This window comes from Trematomus bernacchii, unplaced genomic scaffold (assembly GCF_902827165.1).
Source record: "Trematomus bernacchii unplaced genomic scaffold, fTreBer1.1, whole genome shotgun sequence".
Lineage (NCBI taxonomy): Eukaryota > Metazoa > Chordata > Actinopteri > Perciformes > Nototheniidae > Trematomus > Trematomus bernacchii.
Window position 1 is genome coordinate 380,700 of NW_022987580.1, and position 20,432 is coordinate 401,131.

At 38.4% G+C, this 20,432-nt stretch overlaps 1 protein-coding gene across 1 annotated transcript in view; it reads right to left on the minus strand.

Annotated features, from left to right (window-relative positions):
* The window catches only part of LOC117479890 (neural cell adhesion molecule 1-like), a 297,483-nt gene that overhangs the window by 42,828 nt on the left and 234,223 nt on the right, over positions 1 to 20,432 (minus strand). Inside the window, 5 exon segments of the mRNA XM_034127005.1 lie at positions 1,401 to 1,526; positions 8,493 to 8,577; positions 8,579 to 8,661; positions 11,024 to 11,120; positions 13,280 to 13,464. Coding sequence (XP_033982896.1) covers positions 1,401 to 1,526; positions 8,493 to 8,577; positions 8,579 to 8,661; positions 11,024 to 11,120; positions 13,280 to 13,464 — 576 coding nt within the window.

The following is a 20,432-nucleotide window of genomic DNA, read 5'->3' on the forward strand; positions in this document are numbered from 1 at the left end:
AATCATAATCCAGTCATTTAATATCTATGATTCTAAAATGAGACGACAAAGGCAATATGTACTTATACTTTTGGTACTTTAGATATATCTGATGCCAATACTAATGTATTTAGGTTTGTTTTTTCTGCAGTATTTCTACTCTAACTAAAGTAAAAGGTACTTCTGTCGCTGCTTCGAGTGTTTCTCTTTCACCTCTGAAACTTCATCACGCGCTGCCATTCAATAAATGTACCGACCTTCAGCAGGACTGAGTACTGCTGTGTGAACAAAGGGTCGATGTACTATACATACGGACACTTCTTCACACTGAGTTCATGTTATCAGCCTTAGAGATGAAAAACACTTTTACTAAATCACCTGAAAACACAAAGGAAGAAGGCTCGGTCTGCCTTCTAAACTGAACACATTCATGAGGAAAGATACACATAATACTGTTGAACACTGAAGGACACATGGGTAACACGTTGCATCTGTGATAACACTATCGAGTGGTGCAGGAATGAGTGGTTTTTTAATGTGTTTTCGGTGAGGACCCTGAAATAAGGTCTGTGGTTAACTCAAGCTGAAGAGATTAATTTTTTTACGACATAAAATACATCGGTAAATACCCCACTGGTGAATTTAAAACGGTGGTTGCTAACAAGTGTCTAAATGAGACGACTAAACGTCATCACGCCCATAATTAGCCGCCTTTAGCTTAGCGGTGGTGACGTGAAGTCATGTGACCGTGCTGTAGTTCCTTTATAGCCCAACATTAGCCGCCTTTAGCTTAGCGGTGGTGACGTGAAGTCATGTGACCGTGCTGTAGTTCCTTTATAGCCCAACATTAGCCTCCTTTAGCTTAGCGGTGGTGACGTGAAGTCATGTGACCGTGCTCTAGTTCCTTTATAGCCCAACATTAGCCACCTTTAGCTTAGCGGTGGTGACGTGAAGTCATGTGACCGTGCTCTAGTTCCTTTATAGACTAACGTTAGCGTTTTATTTCTAGAGATTACATTTGTTCCTTCAACTATTGTTAAAGTGGTGTTGATATGTGGAGATTATCCTGCTGAACAAAAGTACAAGTATCATAAACGCGTGTTTGCCACAGATCTTATTTTCTGCAATAATCAAAAATCCAATTGAAAAATCCCCATTGGCTTTTTGTGGAGGGAACCAGGGAGATGATGCCTTCAGGGTCCACTACAAAAACCTGTCATCCCTGCACCACTCTGTGAACTACGCCGGATTATGAAGTGAATAGCGTTCGTCCTGGATTCTGTGAAAAGGGATGAGGGGTCTTGGCGTGAGAATAGAGGAGAGAGGAGCTGAAAGCATGGAGGTGGAGTGAACAGCGTTAGCTTCAAAGCGTTGGGGTCAGAGGAGCGTTTACGGGTTTTTTTTGGGGGAAAAGTACTTACGGACGGGCTCGGTGGTGAAGCTGCTCACCGCGCTGCTCTCGCCTTCTCCTTTTCCGTTGATGGCGGACATCTTGACCTCGTAGGTGGTCTCCGGCTTCAGGCCAGCGATGGTGATGCTGATCAGGTCTGTGGCGAAAAGGTGGTGTTATTTAAATGCATGGATAAACAGAAACACAATACAATACCATTACCATCATAGCAAAACACTCTGCTATATAACATGTGCAATATTATTAATAATGTTCTATAATAACGCGCAATTACGTATCTGCCACTACGTTTTTTTGCACTACTCAATACTGCACAGTTTTTTACATTCATTATTTGACCGTCTATGTTACTTGTAGTTATTTAATTGCTCTTTTTACTGCACTGTAAGTGTCCAGTTGTATTATTATGCTGCTGTGTTTATTGTATCTTTGTAACTCTGGCACAACAATTTCCTTCGGGATAAATAAAGTCCTATCTTATCTTATCTTATCTTACGCAGCGTCCACACGGCGGCGTGCGTTGAAGCTTGCCGGCGGGCGTGTCTGAAACTCGACCAACAACCAATCACATCAATCTCCCGCCCCGGACACACAAGCACACGGTTTGATTGGCTAGAGCTTGTACTGGCATATGATTTGATTGGCTGACGCTTCCGTCGAAGCTTCAAAAGTTGAACATTGCTCAACTTTTGAAGCAAACAACGCGAGCAAAGCGAAGCGACGGAACCACAATGCAGTTCGGCAAAGCGTGACGTCACCCCATTCAAAGTGAATGGGCAGAAGCGTTGAAGCTTCAACGCACGCTGCCGTGTGGACGGGCCGTTACAGTACATGTGCTTTGTGAAGGCTTCATTAAAGCTTAGTCTTCTGCTATTAAAGCAAGGTGTAAGTCTTGTGGTAAAAACAAGAATTGTGGCGGCATTGAAATAAATATTTGAAAAATCTAAACAGCAAGTTTTGAAAGGTCTGTGGAAATTATTCTTAGAAAAAACGAAATCAAACACAACTTCCTGTCCCTGTTACCTATACAATTGGAGACGAGGGTCTCTTTCAATAAATAACAGAACAATTCATATGTTTTTTAAGATTTATATACATTTGACTCATATATACAGTATAGACCAAAAATATCATCAGTCTTGTGTTTTTCTCAGTTTGGTTTTCTATTCTGAAACATAAAGGACACACTTAAGGATAAGTCGTTGATCCAATCTCTATTTAGTCTGGGAGTAATTCCTTAAAGTATGCACTAGAGGTTTAACCTGTTAAGCCCCAAAGCCCCTGTCGGCGGGTCTTTTTTTTTTTCACAAATTAAAAAAAAAAAAAAAAACGTTTTTTTTTTAATTTTTTAATTTTTTATTAATTTTTTTAATTTTTATTTTTTTTCTTTGAATGGAATGAATACCTATGGTGATAATTCAATGTAATACATCATTTTTATAGTCTGGTACCTGAAAAAGGTCAAATGGCACTGATGGAACCAGATGTACCCAAATGTGCCAAAAGCTTATTCTGCCTGGAACTTCTTTTTGCTAAACCTCTCTAAAAAGGTCAAATTTAACTTGTTTTGCCTCAATCTTGATACAGGGTACTTATTATATGTTATAGTTTGGATTCCTAAAGCTTTTAGTCTACTAACCCATCATCCAAGGGTGGTTTTCACTATAAGTAATGGGTTTTTTGTAGGCGGAGGTAAGAATTTACCTTTTTTTACTATGTTCCATCTGAATTTACTCTAACTGAGAAAATCCATATTGATTCTGACACTTCTACATCCAACTCACAGATGTAACCTTGCTTTGATAAAAGAAATTATTCATATAACCCTTTTAGAAGTGAAGTTGTAGTCATTTGTTTTGGGCATGTCATTTTCGAGCCTGAAACCTGAAAAACAGGCTCGGGGCTTAACAGGATCATATTTATTTTTATGAAAAAGCACTACAATACATTTTCAGGCACTGATATTATGTTATTAGCGACGCACTGTTGTGATTTAACACTGATATCCATGTGCTTCACGACTTCAGTCTTGAAAGCCACTTGGTTGAGATCTCACTGTGTGACACAAAGGAGAGTAATTGCACGGCGGAGAGCCGATGTAGGTCTCTCTTTAAAGCAGCAGGGAAACATTTTTTTGTGTTGAATGTGTTTTAGAATAAAGTCTCGATGAGAAGGACTTTCTGAATGTGTTGCAGGTTTTGCTCAGGAAGGTTCATGACTGAGTGAAATGACCCGAAAAGTGTCAGCCATTATAAGAGCTGTTCTGACTCCCTAAATGATAGGAAAGGAGCTTCAATGCTTCCTTTATAATCTCCTTTAGCTTAGGATACACTGGACCATCATTAAAGAAAGGAAAGGAGAAGATACTGCCCCTCAATAACTTGGGAACGTAACATTTAACGTGACACAACATTCGGCTGCTCACAACCGATTGTGACGAACTAACGCTGCTCGTCCATCAGGTTGCAGGTGCTGATTCAGCATTAAACATCGTATTTAGTAAGTTGCTAAAGTGCTTTTATGCTAATTACTGTCAAGATAAAATAAAGTTTCACTGTGATTACTGACTTTATTTCAACATGTTTGAATGGTGACTGAATGCATAGTAGTCGATGTGTAGGACTAACAAGTTATGATTATATTGGATAAAGATATTATATATATTTTCATACAACATATTAACTAATATATGTCTTTAGATAATTTACAATACTGTATTGGGTTTACATGCATTAATACGTGTGGACACGAGGTCGAGAAACTGTTTAATTACACTATTTTGATTTGAATTTCAATTCCAACCTTGGTAATGAAGAATATATTATTCATTGTTGTCCACTTTTATGAAGCCTGTATAAAACAACACCATAATAAATGTGCTTGTAGTAGAAATTGTATTTTTCTCCCAGTGTCTTTTCCTAAGTCCTGATGAATTGTCTTTCCTTTCCTTAACCCCATGATGTTTTCTAACTGAGGTTAGGGTAAAACCATTTAGGAAAAGACCCAGGAGCTGGTTTCTCTGACTGCGTGGGGAACTGAATGAATACAGATGAAAACATGAGGCCAGATGAATTGATGACTGTGCTTTTAGACGGTGACAGTGCAGAAAGCGCTCAGATTTCCTGCAGTAATTTACCGATGATACCACATGCTGCTTCCCTCGCCTCCTCGCAAAGGTTACCTCCACAAATCATTACAACTGTTATGAACACGACTGACTTCGGTGTGTGTTAATCATTGCGTTGCTTACTGCGGCATCAAACTGTTTATTGATGTGTGAGAGGAAACACATAAGCTAAATTATTACGGCTTATATCTGCAGCACACAGTCAAAGTTATAATCCCCGACAGTGATATGGTCTGTCTCCTAATGTATAGCAAAGATGGATATTAACAGTCTATTTGCATCATAAGTGCATTGATCTTGAATACAGACCATACATTAAAGGCTAACAGAGATATTTACTCCCTAAAATATGGAAATGATTACTCAGGTTTGAAGTGTACAGTATGAATCCAGCAGGTGCACCTTAACTGTTGTCTGTGCACACTGCAGAGTTAATCCTATATATGTGATGGGTGTGTCTATAGCAGGTAATACTGGTTTCAGACATGTGATGGCAGCAGGTTCACTTTAATGTGAGGAACACTTCATGTCATCTGTATGGACACATTTCAGCCACTGCATCATTCTGTCAGTAAAAAAATGCTATTTAAATTGAATTATTTAAATCAATTTCGTAATTAATTTTTGATTGTTTGTTTATATATAAACATTTGTATTATATATTTATTATTTTATTAATATATTTTTTTTAAAGATGTTCTTTAACTTCTTATGTTTTTATTTAATTTATTTAATTTTCATCTTTAAATTGCACATTATTTACTTTCCTAACCTTTCATGTTTATATAAATATTTTGCATTATTTTTATTTCATACTTAAAGGGGACCTATCATGCAAAATGCACTTGTGTACGTCTTTTCTACATGAATATGTGTCCCCGGTGTTCCAGGGAACTCACCAAGTGTCAGAAAACACAACCCTCTCTATTTTCCTCCATACCCAAATCTCTAAAAAAGGGGCTGCAACGGATCTGATAAAAACTGATCCAGATTTGAACACTGTCCTGACGTCAGGACGGTGGCGCTACGGCTATTGGGCCAACTCCACCAATCAGGAGGAGACAGCCACGGCCATTGCCGTTCGAAAGCGCTGGAGACGCTGTAGTACATATGCCAGGCCAGTAGATGGTGCTGTTCTCACTGAATCTGCCCTTGCTAAAACAGAGCTAAAAAATGTCAAATTGAGCAAAATGAGGCATGGCTAAAATGCATGATCTGTTTGGTATTTTGAAAAAGAAAAAAAAGTATAAATATGCCTTATATAGGTATGGTCCTACACTATATTATTCAAATATAGCATGATAGGTCCACTTTAAATGAAGCAACAGTCACACAAGATATTTTTTTCCCTTAATTAATAAAGTGTACTGTTTCTGATTGATGCTGATAAATATTATGTAGTCCTGATTTTACACATTTACGCTACAAATATACTACTCTATACTCATGTGCATTTAGACATAGTCAATGGTTATAATTGTGTAACATATAAGTCATATGTTTTCCTTTTCAGCTAAAGCATTTTAAATGTTTACGAGTGGTTATATTACCAACAGCAGTATCTGATGTAGGTTATTAAGTTATACAGTATTAGGTAACATTCACAGTTTTTGTGTGTGTGTGTGTGTGCATGTGTGTGTGTGTGTGTGTGACAGGCATCTATTCAGCGTTGCCTGTCAGCCGCAGACAGGACGAGGACCATGTGTATCTGCAACCACGAGGCCTCAGTGGGACGTGGATAATATCTGGAGCCGTCAGGGAGCTGTCAGTTACGCTGTGTTCGCTGTCATGTTTGGATTAACTGCTGTTGAAAATACTTGATGCATTTGTGGCACATATTACCTTTATGTTTAGTAAAGAATTACACCCCTAAAATATCTGTTTATGAATTCTCCTGGGATTAAAGTACCGGGTTGTACTAAAAAAGCCACGTACTTTTAAGGATTTTGTCTGAATAAGAATCAGGTTTTTTGCCAAGTATGCACAACCAAGAAATTGCTTTGGTGTATAATGGTGCTTACGTTAATTCAGTATAAAGGAATTAAGTTGTTAAAACATTTGCAAAAATAGAACCATCTAAGAATGCAAAATACAAAAATAAATGTCTACAATAAATAGAAATGAAAAAAAAAATACAAAACGAATAAAATTAAAATGTTAGTACAACAAATAACTCTGAAAAATGTAAAAGTAATATATATATATATACGTATACATATATATATTTTTTGTGTATCTTGTACGGCGACCTTGAGAGCCTTGAAAGGCGCCAATATGAATAAAATGATTTATTATTATTAAATCAGTATATCAGAATTTAAATTGGAAAAGCCGTGCAGTCTTCAAATATTGTCAGTGATGTTTGTTTCCTTTTTCCATTTGGGATTTATGGTTTGGCGCTACAGTTCTTATTGAGCTCCTGGTAATGAAAACAGTGTGAGTTAGTGTTGCTTCTGTCACACCTGAGCCCAATTCTGTTTTCTTATATAACTATTATATTTGTGTGAAAGCTGCAGCACGAATAGTATTTTCTCAGTTTCCCTTTGCACCGTTACATCGACAGTTGTTAGAATTTAGGAAAGGGATCTTGAATAAGAGGCAATATCTGAATATCTTTTACCCAAGGAGTGTTATTTATCAACGGAATAACCTTCTTCTGTTGGGATGTTTTTTTATTTTAAAAAGCAATATGCTTTTAAGACAAGATTAGAGTAGCTTTAGAGGATATTCAGGTGTAGCTGAAGCAGGTGATGCATTTTAAGAGACCGAAAATAAAACGCTGCCCCTGAAGAGAGAATGTAATTACATGGCTTGCATCCACTTTGCTTGATTAAAATGTTTTTCCAAGGCTTTTAGAGGAGATGCTTGTAAGTGCTGGTGACTCAGGGACGTAATTCAGGAGAAATATAGCAAGTGCCAGCTGCCATTAAAATATGATGCTTATAAAAGTCCTAAATGAGATTTCCCTCCAAAAACTTTTGTAAATATATTGAGTGAGTGAGCAAAGTTTTTAACAAAGCAGAATCTGGTGGGAAAATAGTGAATGTCCTCTTCCAGTATCAGAGTCCACATGATACCAAAGGTATCCCAACTGTAGCTGTGAACATGACAGGATGTATGATTACCTAGAAGAGCATCAGGACTGTTTGAGGCATATGATAGCTATGTGATTAACATGATGATTCAGCCTCTATGGAGATAGACATATGATAAGCATGCTCATTTCTGACGTGGAGCTAATCTGAAGTAAACATTGAATACTGCTTTCTATTCCTCCATCTTGTGACTGTGTAACTCCCTCTCTTGGATATCAGCATGTGAAGGACACTGTTCAGGAACTAGTTGATGCTCTGTATGTGATGACTACTTCCATTCTGGAGAGGATCACAAATACATGGATCCTGAGATTGAAGCTCAAGCCGGGGACCAGGGATTATTAACATTTTGAAGTGTTCAGAAAAAGTCCGAATTTTGAGAAAAAGTCTGATTTTTTAGATCTTTGAGAAAAAGTCTGATTTTTTAGATTTTTGAGAAAAAGTCTGATTTTTTAGATTTGGAGAAAAAGTCTGATTTTTTAGATTTGGAGAAAAAGTCTGATTTTTTAGATTTGGAGAAAAAGTCTGATTTTTTTTTATCTTTGAGAAAAAGTCTGATTTTTTTTATTTTTGAGAAAAAGTCAGATTTTTTTAGATTTTTTAGAAAAAGTCTGAATTTTGAGAAAAAGTCAGAATTTTGAGAATTTTGTACGTGACAGGATGTACTGCTTTCTATTCCTCCATCTTGTGACTGTGTAACTCCCTCTCTTGGATATCAGCATGTGAAGGACACTGTTCAGGAACTAGTTGATGCTCTGTATGTGATGACTACTTCCATTCTGGAGAGGATCACAGATACATGGATCCTGAGATTGAAGCTCAAGCCGATGACGAGAGAGATTTTTCTAACAGAATCCATCCGGAGAAATGATCCACTCACCGTCTTTAGCGTCGTGCTCCATGCTCTTCCAGTCCTGGCCAATCAGACGCCACTCCACCCTGTATCTGATGATGGGGACCCCCCCCCATGGAGTCAGGCTCCTCAAAGCTCACCACCGCGGTGCTGGAGAAAGGGTCCACCTGCTGGATCTCTGGAGAGGATGGCACCTCTGAAACAGAGAGGGAAACAAAGGGATTGGTCAATTTGGGAATCAGAATCAGAATCAGAATCAGAATCAGAATCAGAATCAGAATCAGAATCAGAATCAGAATCAGAATCAGAATCAGAACCAGAGTCAGAACCCCTCTATTCGTCCCACAGAGGGGAACTGCACATTGTTCCAGCAGAAAAGAGCCAAAGACAGCTTAATGTTACCTAAGAAGCTTGAATAAAAAAAGTTAGACAATTAAAAAAATACACATCCTGTAACAGTTCTGAGGATTTAGCAGCCAGGTATATATTTCAAAGTTATTAACGGCATATATCTATATATATATATATATGTATATATATATATATAGAACATATATAGATAGATATACAGAAGTCTGTTTATTTGTTCTAGCAAACCGTTGCTAGGGATGACACTCTGCTCAGTGGGACCATGTGCGGTCATATCAATCCGCAGAAAGTAGTCCGGTCAATTTAACGTCAGCTGTGGCTAACAAACATTAGTTCTTGTCATCGGAAAACACTGTTGCATACTTTTTGAATATTTCATTTTTATATTTGTGGAGAGCACGACATGACTTTGGATTCATGACGGCTAAACTGTCTCCAGTAAAGAAGGAGAGAGCTCCAGAAGGACAGAGTTTAAAAGACAGAGAACTGGACGTCAGAGAAATCAACAGAAGAAGACAGACAGGAAGTAAACACTAACGGGAACACAGCTCTGAAGTGTTTAAAGACTGGTTAATGGAAAATAAAATGAGAACAGACTTGGACAGTTCAAGAAAAACTCGATCAGTGCTGGTGTCATTTTAAATTAGGCAGCTGTCGCCACAGTTATAGCCGTTGGTGCAACGTGCAAAAGACCATTTTTTTTCTCAGTGGACGCAATATTTGGAAATGACTATTGTGAGTCAAGTCTTTGGAGCGGTGACACAGAGAAGGAGCAGACAATGCCATTTAGACTCAACACTACTCACCACTGACTGAGTTACTAGTTTCCTTATATTTACTTTATTTAACATACTTTTGTGGCACGAAAAAAGGTATTCTGATTGTGATTGTGATTCACTCCAGAGCTGACTTGATATCTCATCACACTGACTGTAAACAGTGTGTCATGTGGGTTTCAATACTGTCTGTTAAATGTAGGTCTACAGAGTCTGTTGTGGATATTAACTGTTTTATTAGGGTTAGTGTTGGGAAAATACTGAATGTTCCTTCTGTATCAGAGTAGCACATGATAACAGAGGCCCTACGTAGCTGTGTACGAAGCCGGATGTATGACTACATGGATGACGCTCATGAGACACTGTGTTGAAGTTATGATAGCTATGTTCCTAAGATTGGCATGATGACACAGCCCCTAGAGAGATAGGCATATGACTGTCATGTGTATTGCTTACGAAGGCCTTAGCTAATCTGAACTAATGTCAGAATACTGCTTTGAACCGGTATTCTTCCTTCTTGACTGTAACACCCTCTCTTGTATATAAAGCATATCAAGGACTCTACTCTGGGAACTATTTGTCCCACGCAGCCCTGTGTGTGATGACTACTTCCATTCTTGCAAGGATAATAAATACATGTGTCCTGATATTGAAGACCAAGCCGGTGTCGAGTGATATTTTTCTAACAGTTAGGATTTTATAGTATAATAGCCATGACACCTTTATTTCTTGCTGTTTTTTATAAAATAATTTCCGCTAAGCTAAAGGCGGCTAATGTTCAGCCTGATGACATTTGGTCGTGTCATTTAGACACTTGTTAGCAACAGTTTTTAAATTCACGAGTGGGGTATTTACTGACGTATTTTATGTCTTAGAACAAAATCTCTTCAGCTTGTGTTAACCACAGACCTAATTTCAGGCTAACAACCAAAAACACATTCAGAAACCATTGACTTTGAAGTGCTAAATAGTGACTGATCTCTGGGTTTTAGGACTCATTCCTGCATGGTCTTTTGAAATGCCTAAAAGTAAAACTACTGCTTGGTGCTACAAAGCATCACTAGGTCTTTTTAAGTGCTGTAAGGTGAAGGAATCAACTAATTATCAATCCATGTATGCATGTCTGCAAGCTTCCCACATCTACTCGATATTATCATGCTATCAGAAACCCTCCTGATAATGATACACTGACTGGATATTTTATGGATGGTGTACTATTAGAAGAGTATGTAGTGAAGAGGCTGTTTAATTATCCTTGAAATTTGAATCAATCTGTTTAGTGAAGCTTCTTGCCTCGTGCTGTGAAATATCTCATTGGCATATCAATATGGAGGATGAGTTGCACATTTGTGTGGGAGAGAAACTCCCTCTTCTTCAGGAAGGTACAATGCTCAATGACTCGAATGCACGAACCTGCTTGGATCAGAAGGAACTCCTTGGACTCAGAGCCCATCGCGTTGGAGGCGGTGCAGTTGTAGCTGCCGAAGTCATTCTGGGAATCAGGAGTGATCTGAGAGGAGATGGAAAAGAGACAAATACAGAGAGGTCACACAGGTGAACAAAAAGAAAATACTACACTGAGTAGACCCATGGATAACTTGAATTTGTATATTTTAAAAATAGATATTGTTATAATTAAAGTATATTCGGTGTCCTTGGTGTCATGAAAGGCGCCTTAAATCAAATGTAATATTATTATTATTACATTTAAGTATATTCAGGGTTGATTTAGGTCTTCGTTTGTTCTTCACATCTGTCATTGTTTATTGTTTTAGAGTATTGTAACACTACATGGTACGAGTGTTTGTCCACCACTTTAAAGTGAGAGCTGCTCCACTTCAACATCTGGTGGAAGATTGAAGGTCAACCCTTTGAGAACTCTATGAATCAACCGTCCATAAAAACATATTTACATTGTCTCTGAACATGAATTGTTTCCATCAAATCTCCACCATTTCATAAGGTTAGACTCACTGAGTAGACCCATGGATAACTGGAATGGCTTCCTTTATAGAACCTAAGTAGATATAGTTTTTATTATAAGTATATTTAAGTATATTCAGGGTTGATTTAGTTTCTTTCGCCTCAGGTCTTCTTTTGTTCTTCACATCGTTGATTTTTAGTGTTTTACAGAATTGTAACACCTCTGGCCGGAAGAGAACTGCTCCATTGCTTCTCTTAAACTCCCACTGTACATTTTACATTTATATTCAATTTCATATTGAATAATACATTTCTTGCACAATAATATCCTGCATTTTATTTGTTACTGGAAATGTGTATTTCCACATGTATATTTTCCACATGTATATATATTTTTTAACTTTTTTATTCTATTTTATTTCTATTTCAGAAATATTTACCTACCTACCTACCTACCTGTATCCATCCATCCATCCATCCATCCATCCATCCATCCATCCATCCATCTATCTATCTATCTATCTATCTATCTATCTATCCATCCATCCATCCATCCATCCATCCATCCATCCATCCATCCATCCATCCATCCATCCATCCATCTACCTACCTACCTACCTACCTACCTACCTACAACCATAATAACATATTTACATTGTCTCTGAAAAGTAATCACATCTGAGCTACAGGGTCCCATGATTGAATAAGGTTAGACTTAATTCAATCCCATGATTAAATACAGAGTGTAATCCTGTTTCTAATGTCCTTTTATGAGCCTTAAACAGATTGTCTTCATTGCTTATCCACGTGTTTTATATTATTACAGTATATAGTATTCATTCTAGAAAACACATTTCAATTGTACATTCCCTTTAATCTTATATGTAAATAATTGTCCTTTTCCTGCCACTTACTTGCACGATTTTGACTATTTCATTGCACTATTTGATGTCTTTCACCTTTATGTTAAGCTTACTGTTTGTTGCATTGTGGGAGGAGCCTGTGACTTCAGATCTTGAACTGTAGCTATTGTGCAGAATGATTCAGTGTGAAAGTGATCAAATATATACTGCGAGTGCCTATCATTACACGCTATATTGCATAAACTACGTAACCTCCCCTGCAATTACATTAATGCACACAATATCTGTTTTCTTTTTTTATTACTGCCGAATTGTATTCCATATTTTATTCCATTATATTTCGAAGTACAGATGGAGCATCTTATTTCAGACAGTTTGAAACGCGAGGGTCGTGATTGGGTCGTGATCGGTCCGTGATGAAGAGCCGGCCCCCAGTCTGACTTGATACCGCCCCCGTGATAAATACATTTAATTATTGTGAAGCCAGCTGCAATGGATCATTGATCCACCAGGGGGTGCAGTGGGGTTCCACACTGGAGCTCATGTGAAATCAACTTCGATACAGTAAGCTAGATGTACAGTATGTCTGGTACTAATGTATAAGCAGTAAGCTGGAGTCTGAAATAAGATGCTCCATCTGTAAATACTGTCATATTCACTATATTTAAAACAATATGTTTTAATGTTATTATAGTTTTCTTAAAATAGTTCTCTATCTGTGTTTTTTTATTTTTGTTTTACTTTTATGTATGCACCACGACACCAAGTCAAATTCCTCGTACGTGTCAACTGGTAATAACTCTGTTTCTGATTCTGAAAAGTTACTTATATCATAAACTCTTTCTCTCTGTGTTATAATGAGCTGTAGAGGAGTGCAGCAGACCTCCAGGTAGCTGACGGAGGGCGTGTTGTAGATCTTCACGTTGGTGGTGTTGGTGGAGGGCAGCTGCAGGCCGTCTCTGAACCACAGCACGGCGGCTCCAGGGTGAGCCTCCACCTCACAGCTGATGTTGGCCGAGTTCCGCTCCCACGTGTACACCGTCACCGAGCCCAGGATCTTAGGAGCATCTGCACAACACGGAGGAGGGGAGAGGACACTGATTATCTGAAGTCTTCAATCTATCTGGCCAGGAGGCATCTATCGTTTTCTTTAACACAGTTTAGATTTAACCACGCCCACAACATAGATGTATCAAGAGAACGTCTTCGGAGTATCTGCACAACAGAGAGGTGGGAAGTAGTGGAGTACAAATACTTAGTTATTGTACTTAAGTACATGTTTCTGGTATCAGTACTTTACTCCACAACTTTTTACTTTGACTTCTTACATGTTGAACCCAAATACCTGTACTTTCTACTTCTTACATGTTGAACACAAATACCTGTACTTTCTACTTCTTACATGTTGAACCCAAATACCTGTACTTTCTACTTCTTACATGTTGAACACAAATACCTGTACTTTCTACTTCTTACATGTTGAACCCAAATACCTGTACTTTCTACTTTTTACATGTTGAACACAAATACCTGTACTTTCTACTTCTTACATTTTGAACACAAATACCTGTACTTTCTACTTCTTACATGTTGAACACAAATACCTGTACTTTCTACTTCTTACATTTTGAACACAAATACCTGTACTTTCTACTTTTTCTACATTACATTTATTGGAGCACTTTTCCGAATGGTCAAAGCGCTTCACATTACATATTACACATCATACCTGTAACAGTGAATACAGTAAAGTAGGGTGAAGTGTCTTGCCCAAGGACACAAAGTTATGGGTACTTTTCGAAGCCCATACTTCTTTACTTTTACTTGAGTAAAGAAGTTTAGTCAGTACTTCTACTTTTACCAGAGTATTTTTTTAAACACGAGTATCTGTACTTCTACTTGAGTAAAGGATGTGTGTACTTTGTCTACAACACAGAGGAAGGGAGAGGACACTGATTATCTGAAGTCTTTAATCTGGCTAGGAGGCATCTATCAACTATCATTTTAACACAGTTTAGATTTAACCACGCCCACTTCTGCATTGATATCGCTCTGTGAACTGTGTCACGGATGCGTCAAGAGAACGTCTCCGTCTAAACAGCTGTCAAGTTATATAAGGTCTACCTTAGATTGATTCCAAAACTATATGTGTCGCTAAAATTGATCAACTTAGAGTTTATCAGACCATAAAGAATTAGTCAGTAATCATAAAACAATAGATGCAACGAGGAGAAAATAAATACAAAAAATCTGGAAATGAAATGTTATAATTGATCATTTTTTAAACAATAAGTGGTTTTTGGTAGGCTTGTGCAATGGTTTTAAAATAGTCAAAACATTGACATATTTGCTCATATTTCCACCACTTTGTTTGGAAAGGAAAGATGTATAGCTGATCTTATTCTTGCTACCAGTGAAATACTTTTTTTTTTAGAAATCTTTGCATGAATAAAGACCAATGAAACACACTCCTGGAGACAGCTGGAGACAGACTGTGGGGTTTGTATATGGAACGCATGCTGAGTGCAGGATGATGGCTGTATCTTTCTATAAGGCATTCTTTAATATCCCTTTTCAAAGTAAATCCAGGGATGGTTTTATGCAGCATTAAACTGCCACTTTTGCCCATTTAACCAACGACAAAGTGTCTTCTTTATTGCTTTAATGTCTCACCAGGCCATTGTTACACAGTACGTCTAATAAGCGTACGATCATACTGAGAGCTTTGAGCGAACAGAAATAACAAAGCCGAACGGTGTCACTTCAAACGGCTTCAGAAACATTCAGCCGGTGCAGTTTGGAAAATGAGATCCTCACTCCACATTTGATACCTGCAGAGATAGAAATAACACTGCGGCCATTCATGCTCACTGCGACACGCTCGTAAAGTTGAATTGAAACCATATGGGCTGAAACTCTTCACCCTTCATTTTTAGAAGCGTTGTTGGAAGAGGCTATAACAGGACATGACTGTTTCCCTTTTATTAGATCCTGCTCTCGTCACTGAGCCGTGTTTCTGAGAGTGTTCTGCTGAGGCCTGACTCTGTCCTCCTGACCCCGGATCCTTGAAACCGGATTGATGGACGAGTTTGAGTCAATAGTGCTTCATCTCCTGCAGCCCTGATTAGACCCCGCTCCTCCATCAGTGCTACTGTTGGACCTTTAGACTCGATGCACAGCCTGTGACCTGCAGCTTTGATTTCTGCAGGCTCTCCGTCAGATTATCGATCGTTGGCAAGTCAGAGGGAAGTATCTGCTACTGCTGCTGGTATAGGTCAGCACAGAAAACACATATTGTTCTGCATCAGGCCTTTAGCAAATAAATAAATACATTTTGCAGCCCTTTTCATGCTTTCTTTTCACTACATAAATACCTATTCTACCATCTGGAGGATCAAATACTAAGTCAATAGTATAATAAGCTAGGTATCATTATGGAAATGATAACTGCTAACAAGACCATGGGCGTCGCAGCCATTATATGAGGGTGGGACAAGTCCCCCCCACTTTTTCAAATGATTAGTTTAGACCCCCCCACTTTTACTATGCGGAAAGTCCGTGAATCGGTCTATCCACTCGCCGCACTTTGTAGAGCGCTGTGTCAGTGCTTCACTATCAAATGAAATCCATTCCACTTGCTTATTGAGAGAATGCCCAAATCAATGAAACTCCGTACCATGTTTTCACTGCTACTTTGTACCAAGGCAGATTCTCACATAGCATAGTCTTCAAAATGTCCAATGTCACAGACTGGGACTTACTTTAGAGTCAGTTGTATTTACATTCAGTATGACTTGTTATGATTCAATGTGAAAGAGTATACTGCTCAATAAATAATTATCACTTCACAACAATATCTCTCAATGCACTCACAAATATTTATTGTTGTATATAAATGTAAAAAAAATGGGCATTTAAACTGCTTTTTATTAATTCAAAGACAGCTCTGAATTAATAATCAAATATGTTTCCTTTCTTTACTACTGGATGAAATTATAAAATGTACTCATCATTTTCCTCATGCTAGTATAGCCACATAAAAGTATCAAACCACCTATACAGGAAATCTAGATATTTTTTCACCCCCCGTTAAAAATGTCCCCCCCACATTCAGGATGCTTCCTACGCCCATGAACAAGACATATTGTGATGCTGTTTGTATGGAAAATAAATGTAACTTTTTAATGATGGATGAATGGATGATAATTTTAGTTTTCACTTCCATCTTTGATTGTTTGTTTGTTGAGTTTATGTGGCTATACAGTGAAAATGTGCGACTGACTGTGTGTGCACCGCAGAAAAAATATATTAATGCTAATCGGGATAATGCTAATGGTGATCGTTGTTTTTGCTTATTTTCTGTTGATGTTTATATAGTGTGTAAAGAAAAGCCAATGCTAATGCTAATGCTAATAAGGATCCTCTTGAAAACACAAAATCTGCCGACCTGGAGTAACAAATGAAAGCTCTGCTCAGGTGTGCAAATGTCTGCAGGGCGGAGATGAGCCCGCTTACTTTCAGACAATCATGCTAAACAAACCTGAGCCGCGAGGAGCTCAAACAGAGCACTTATTAACACTTTCCTATCAGAGCGGCAGCAGCATCGTGGACACGCTGAGCTCGGCTAATGGGATCACGCTGAGCAGCAGATTGTGAGTTCCACGCTTTGATAACGTCTTCATTGTGAGAGTGGGCGAGTGGTGATAGAGAGGACAGAGAGTGAGAGCCGTGCTCGAGACAAAGCACCTTTTCTTATCGATAATTGCTTGGCAACAGAGAATCAGCACCCTGATTACTTGCTGATTACTCGAGCTAACTGCTAACAGCTCCATCAACACTGCATTGTGATTATATCTCCTCTGAGCAAATTGCTGACACATTGAGAGGACGGCATATTAATCCAATTAAGTGTTCATCTGCCTTCTTTATCGCTGTCTTTTGTACCAAGGTTCGTTAGATTTCAAGAAGAGATCAAGTGTTGTGTGGCTCCCATTGGGCCCGTCCAATCTTTCCAAGGACATGTTTTGATTATGCTAAATTACCTTCGTGAAATGAATGCAAAGCAATGGGGAGAATGAACATCAGCCTGGAGGGAACTCAGAGATGTTAGCCTTTGCAGACCATTTACATGCACACAAACCTATAGCACACTACAGGAGAGGGAAACCCCCCAAAAAGCACAATACGGCCCCTTTGATGGTCATATCTCTCAGGTCATAACACTTGGCAGTCTCTTATATGAACATAGGTAAATAAAAGGTAATATACAGGTACAAATACTATCTTTAAAAAAACGTCAATGGCCTGGATGCACAAGCTTTCTATTCTACATTTTCGATGTTCAAAGAGCAAAGTAATTAGAGCGTTACATAAATTGAGGACAGACACATTTAAAGCCTCGACAGCTGCTGTACCTCGGGGCTATGTCAGAGCTAAGACCTTTGTTTCCATGGTAACTAATCGCAGTGATAGCGCTAACGCTCGCCCACCTTTTATCCCCCGAAGACGGAGGTGACTGCCCAGACACTGAGACTGCAGAAAAACCTTTCTTTGGTCCTGACTCTGTCCTCCTCTGATTCCAACATACATTTATTTGCAGTCAGTACAATGCTAAGAAAAACCTAAATTCACGTTAGATCTGAAGGAAACATGGCGAAGCAAACAGATTAAGGCAATCAGCAATGTTTTTGAGTATCAATTTAAACCCCCAAAATAAACATGAATCACACTTTAGTGCATCTGATGCCAAGCCATGTGTAAAATCAACCTTATGTGTTAATATATGCAATAACTAACTCAAATTGGGTTGCACCTTACAAGTAAGTACAATGTAAAGTTACGATAATCCTTATATGGAACACTATATCAGGAAAATGGTCGGGGACTAATGTAAGCAAAGCATTTACAAATGTTTTGGGATATTTATAACGGTTTAGTGATTTAATTTACGCTGGTTCACTTCACCTTAGATGCGAAATGCCGATGGCACGAGAAAATATCTTTACAATTAAGTTGTTGAATTTAGAAAGTGCAGCCAGGACGGAAGTATTCCAAAGACATTTGCTGGTGACAATGTTTTAATTTCAGGCCATTCATTTAAAGGGGACCTATCATGCAAAATGCACTTGTGTACGTCTTTTCTACATGAATATGTGTCCCCGGTGTTCCAGGGAACTCACCAAGTGTCAGAAAACACAACCCTCTCTATTTTCCTCCATACCCAAATCTCTAAAAAAGGGGCTGCAACGGATCTGATAAAAACTGATCCAGATTTGAACACTGTCCTGACGTCAGGACAGTGGCGCTACGGCTATTGGGCCAACTCCACCAATCAGGAGGAGACAGCCACGGCCATTGCCGTTCGAAAGCGCTGGAGACGCTGTAGTACATATGCCAGGCCTGTAGGTGGTGCTGTTCTCACTGAATCAGCCCTTGCAAAAACAGAGCTAAAAAAGTGCACATTGAGCGAAATGAGGCATGGCTAAAATGCATGATCTGTTTGGTATAAATATGCCTTATATAGGTATGGCCCTACACTATATTATTCAAATATAACATGATAGGTCCACTTTAAGTTAGTAGTAACAAAGCACCAAATATAATGTGTTGAGATTACTAGGGTTGCAATGTTTGGAAAAAGTCGGTAGAATACCCTTTTTTAGGCCGGGACTTCTCTGCAGCTCCACGATACCTCATTCTTACTTTCACATAATTTCCTTTATCTGCTCACTGTGATTTGGACATTGCACCAGTCCTTCTTGTGATTTGGATCAAATGACCATTCATTGTGCAGCCCTGGACTTTACTCTTGGACTCACGGTCAAACGGACTGCAGAACTCTCTCTAAAGGTGGAATATTTGTCTAGTCTGTCAGTGGTTGTTGTTGAAAAGCTTTGGGTCATTGATTTTTCTGCCTCCAGCTAAAATCAAGGGCTAATGAACAAAGAAAGAAAAAGCTGCCAGGCTGCTGTCAAAAGCCATTTCAGGAAACAGAGGGAATCACTGCCTGAGACACGAGGAGAAAACCACCGAGCACCAAATACACTGATTACAGCACCATTACTCTGACATGCGGACAACACCGTCTGATCATCAATCACAGAGCCATTCTACAATCTGAGATTATTTACGGACATTTTAAACGGACTTTTCATTACATGGCATTTCATCTGAAGAGTCTTCACGGACGTGTTTGTTGTTCCATGTCAACACCAACAAGAGACAGGTGTTTCAACAAAGAACCCCGGAGATTAGAAGATTCTCATTTTCAAGACTCAAGCACTTCAACTAGAAAAATGTCTGACAGTGAAACTTATTCTTTGATCTTCATTCGTCTATTACAGTATATGTGTGGTAGTGGGTCTGTGTGCAAAATATATTTGGTACGATTCTGAACCCTCTATTTCGAGAGTACACTGTTATAACAGGTAGGGAATCTATAGGAATATTTATGTCATTATGTATAATTTAGTCAATTAACCAAGTCAATTAAATCTCATTTACATAATTGACCAAATGACACATAATTCAACAATTATAAACATTCATAATGGTGCCAAATATGATTTTACTGTCAAATGTAACATTAATATATGAGAAAATGATCAATTAAAGTCTTAATAAAGTGAGAACAATTAATTTAATCACCCAATGAAATGATTATTTTGAAAAAATAGTTCAAACTCTTTGGAGAAACTCTCGTTTGCTTTCATTCTAAGAGTGAAATGCAACTGTAAAAAGACAATTAATGCACATCAAGAGCAATAACAGCTGTTGTTAGTCCTAGGTTCACTTATGCATCAATTCAAACATTACAAATACAGTAATTGTGATTGTAAGGGTATCATATGGCCCGGGGACAACAGCTGGAAATTAGCAATGTTGGCTAAAGCTGCCCCATTTACTGTTGTGTGTGACAGTTGATGAATGGGGACTGTCCACGACACTTTAAAGGGGACCTATCATGCAAAATGCACTTGTGTACGTCTTTTCTACATGAATATGTGTCCCCGGTGTTCCAGGGAACTCACCAAGTG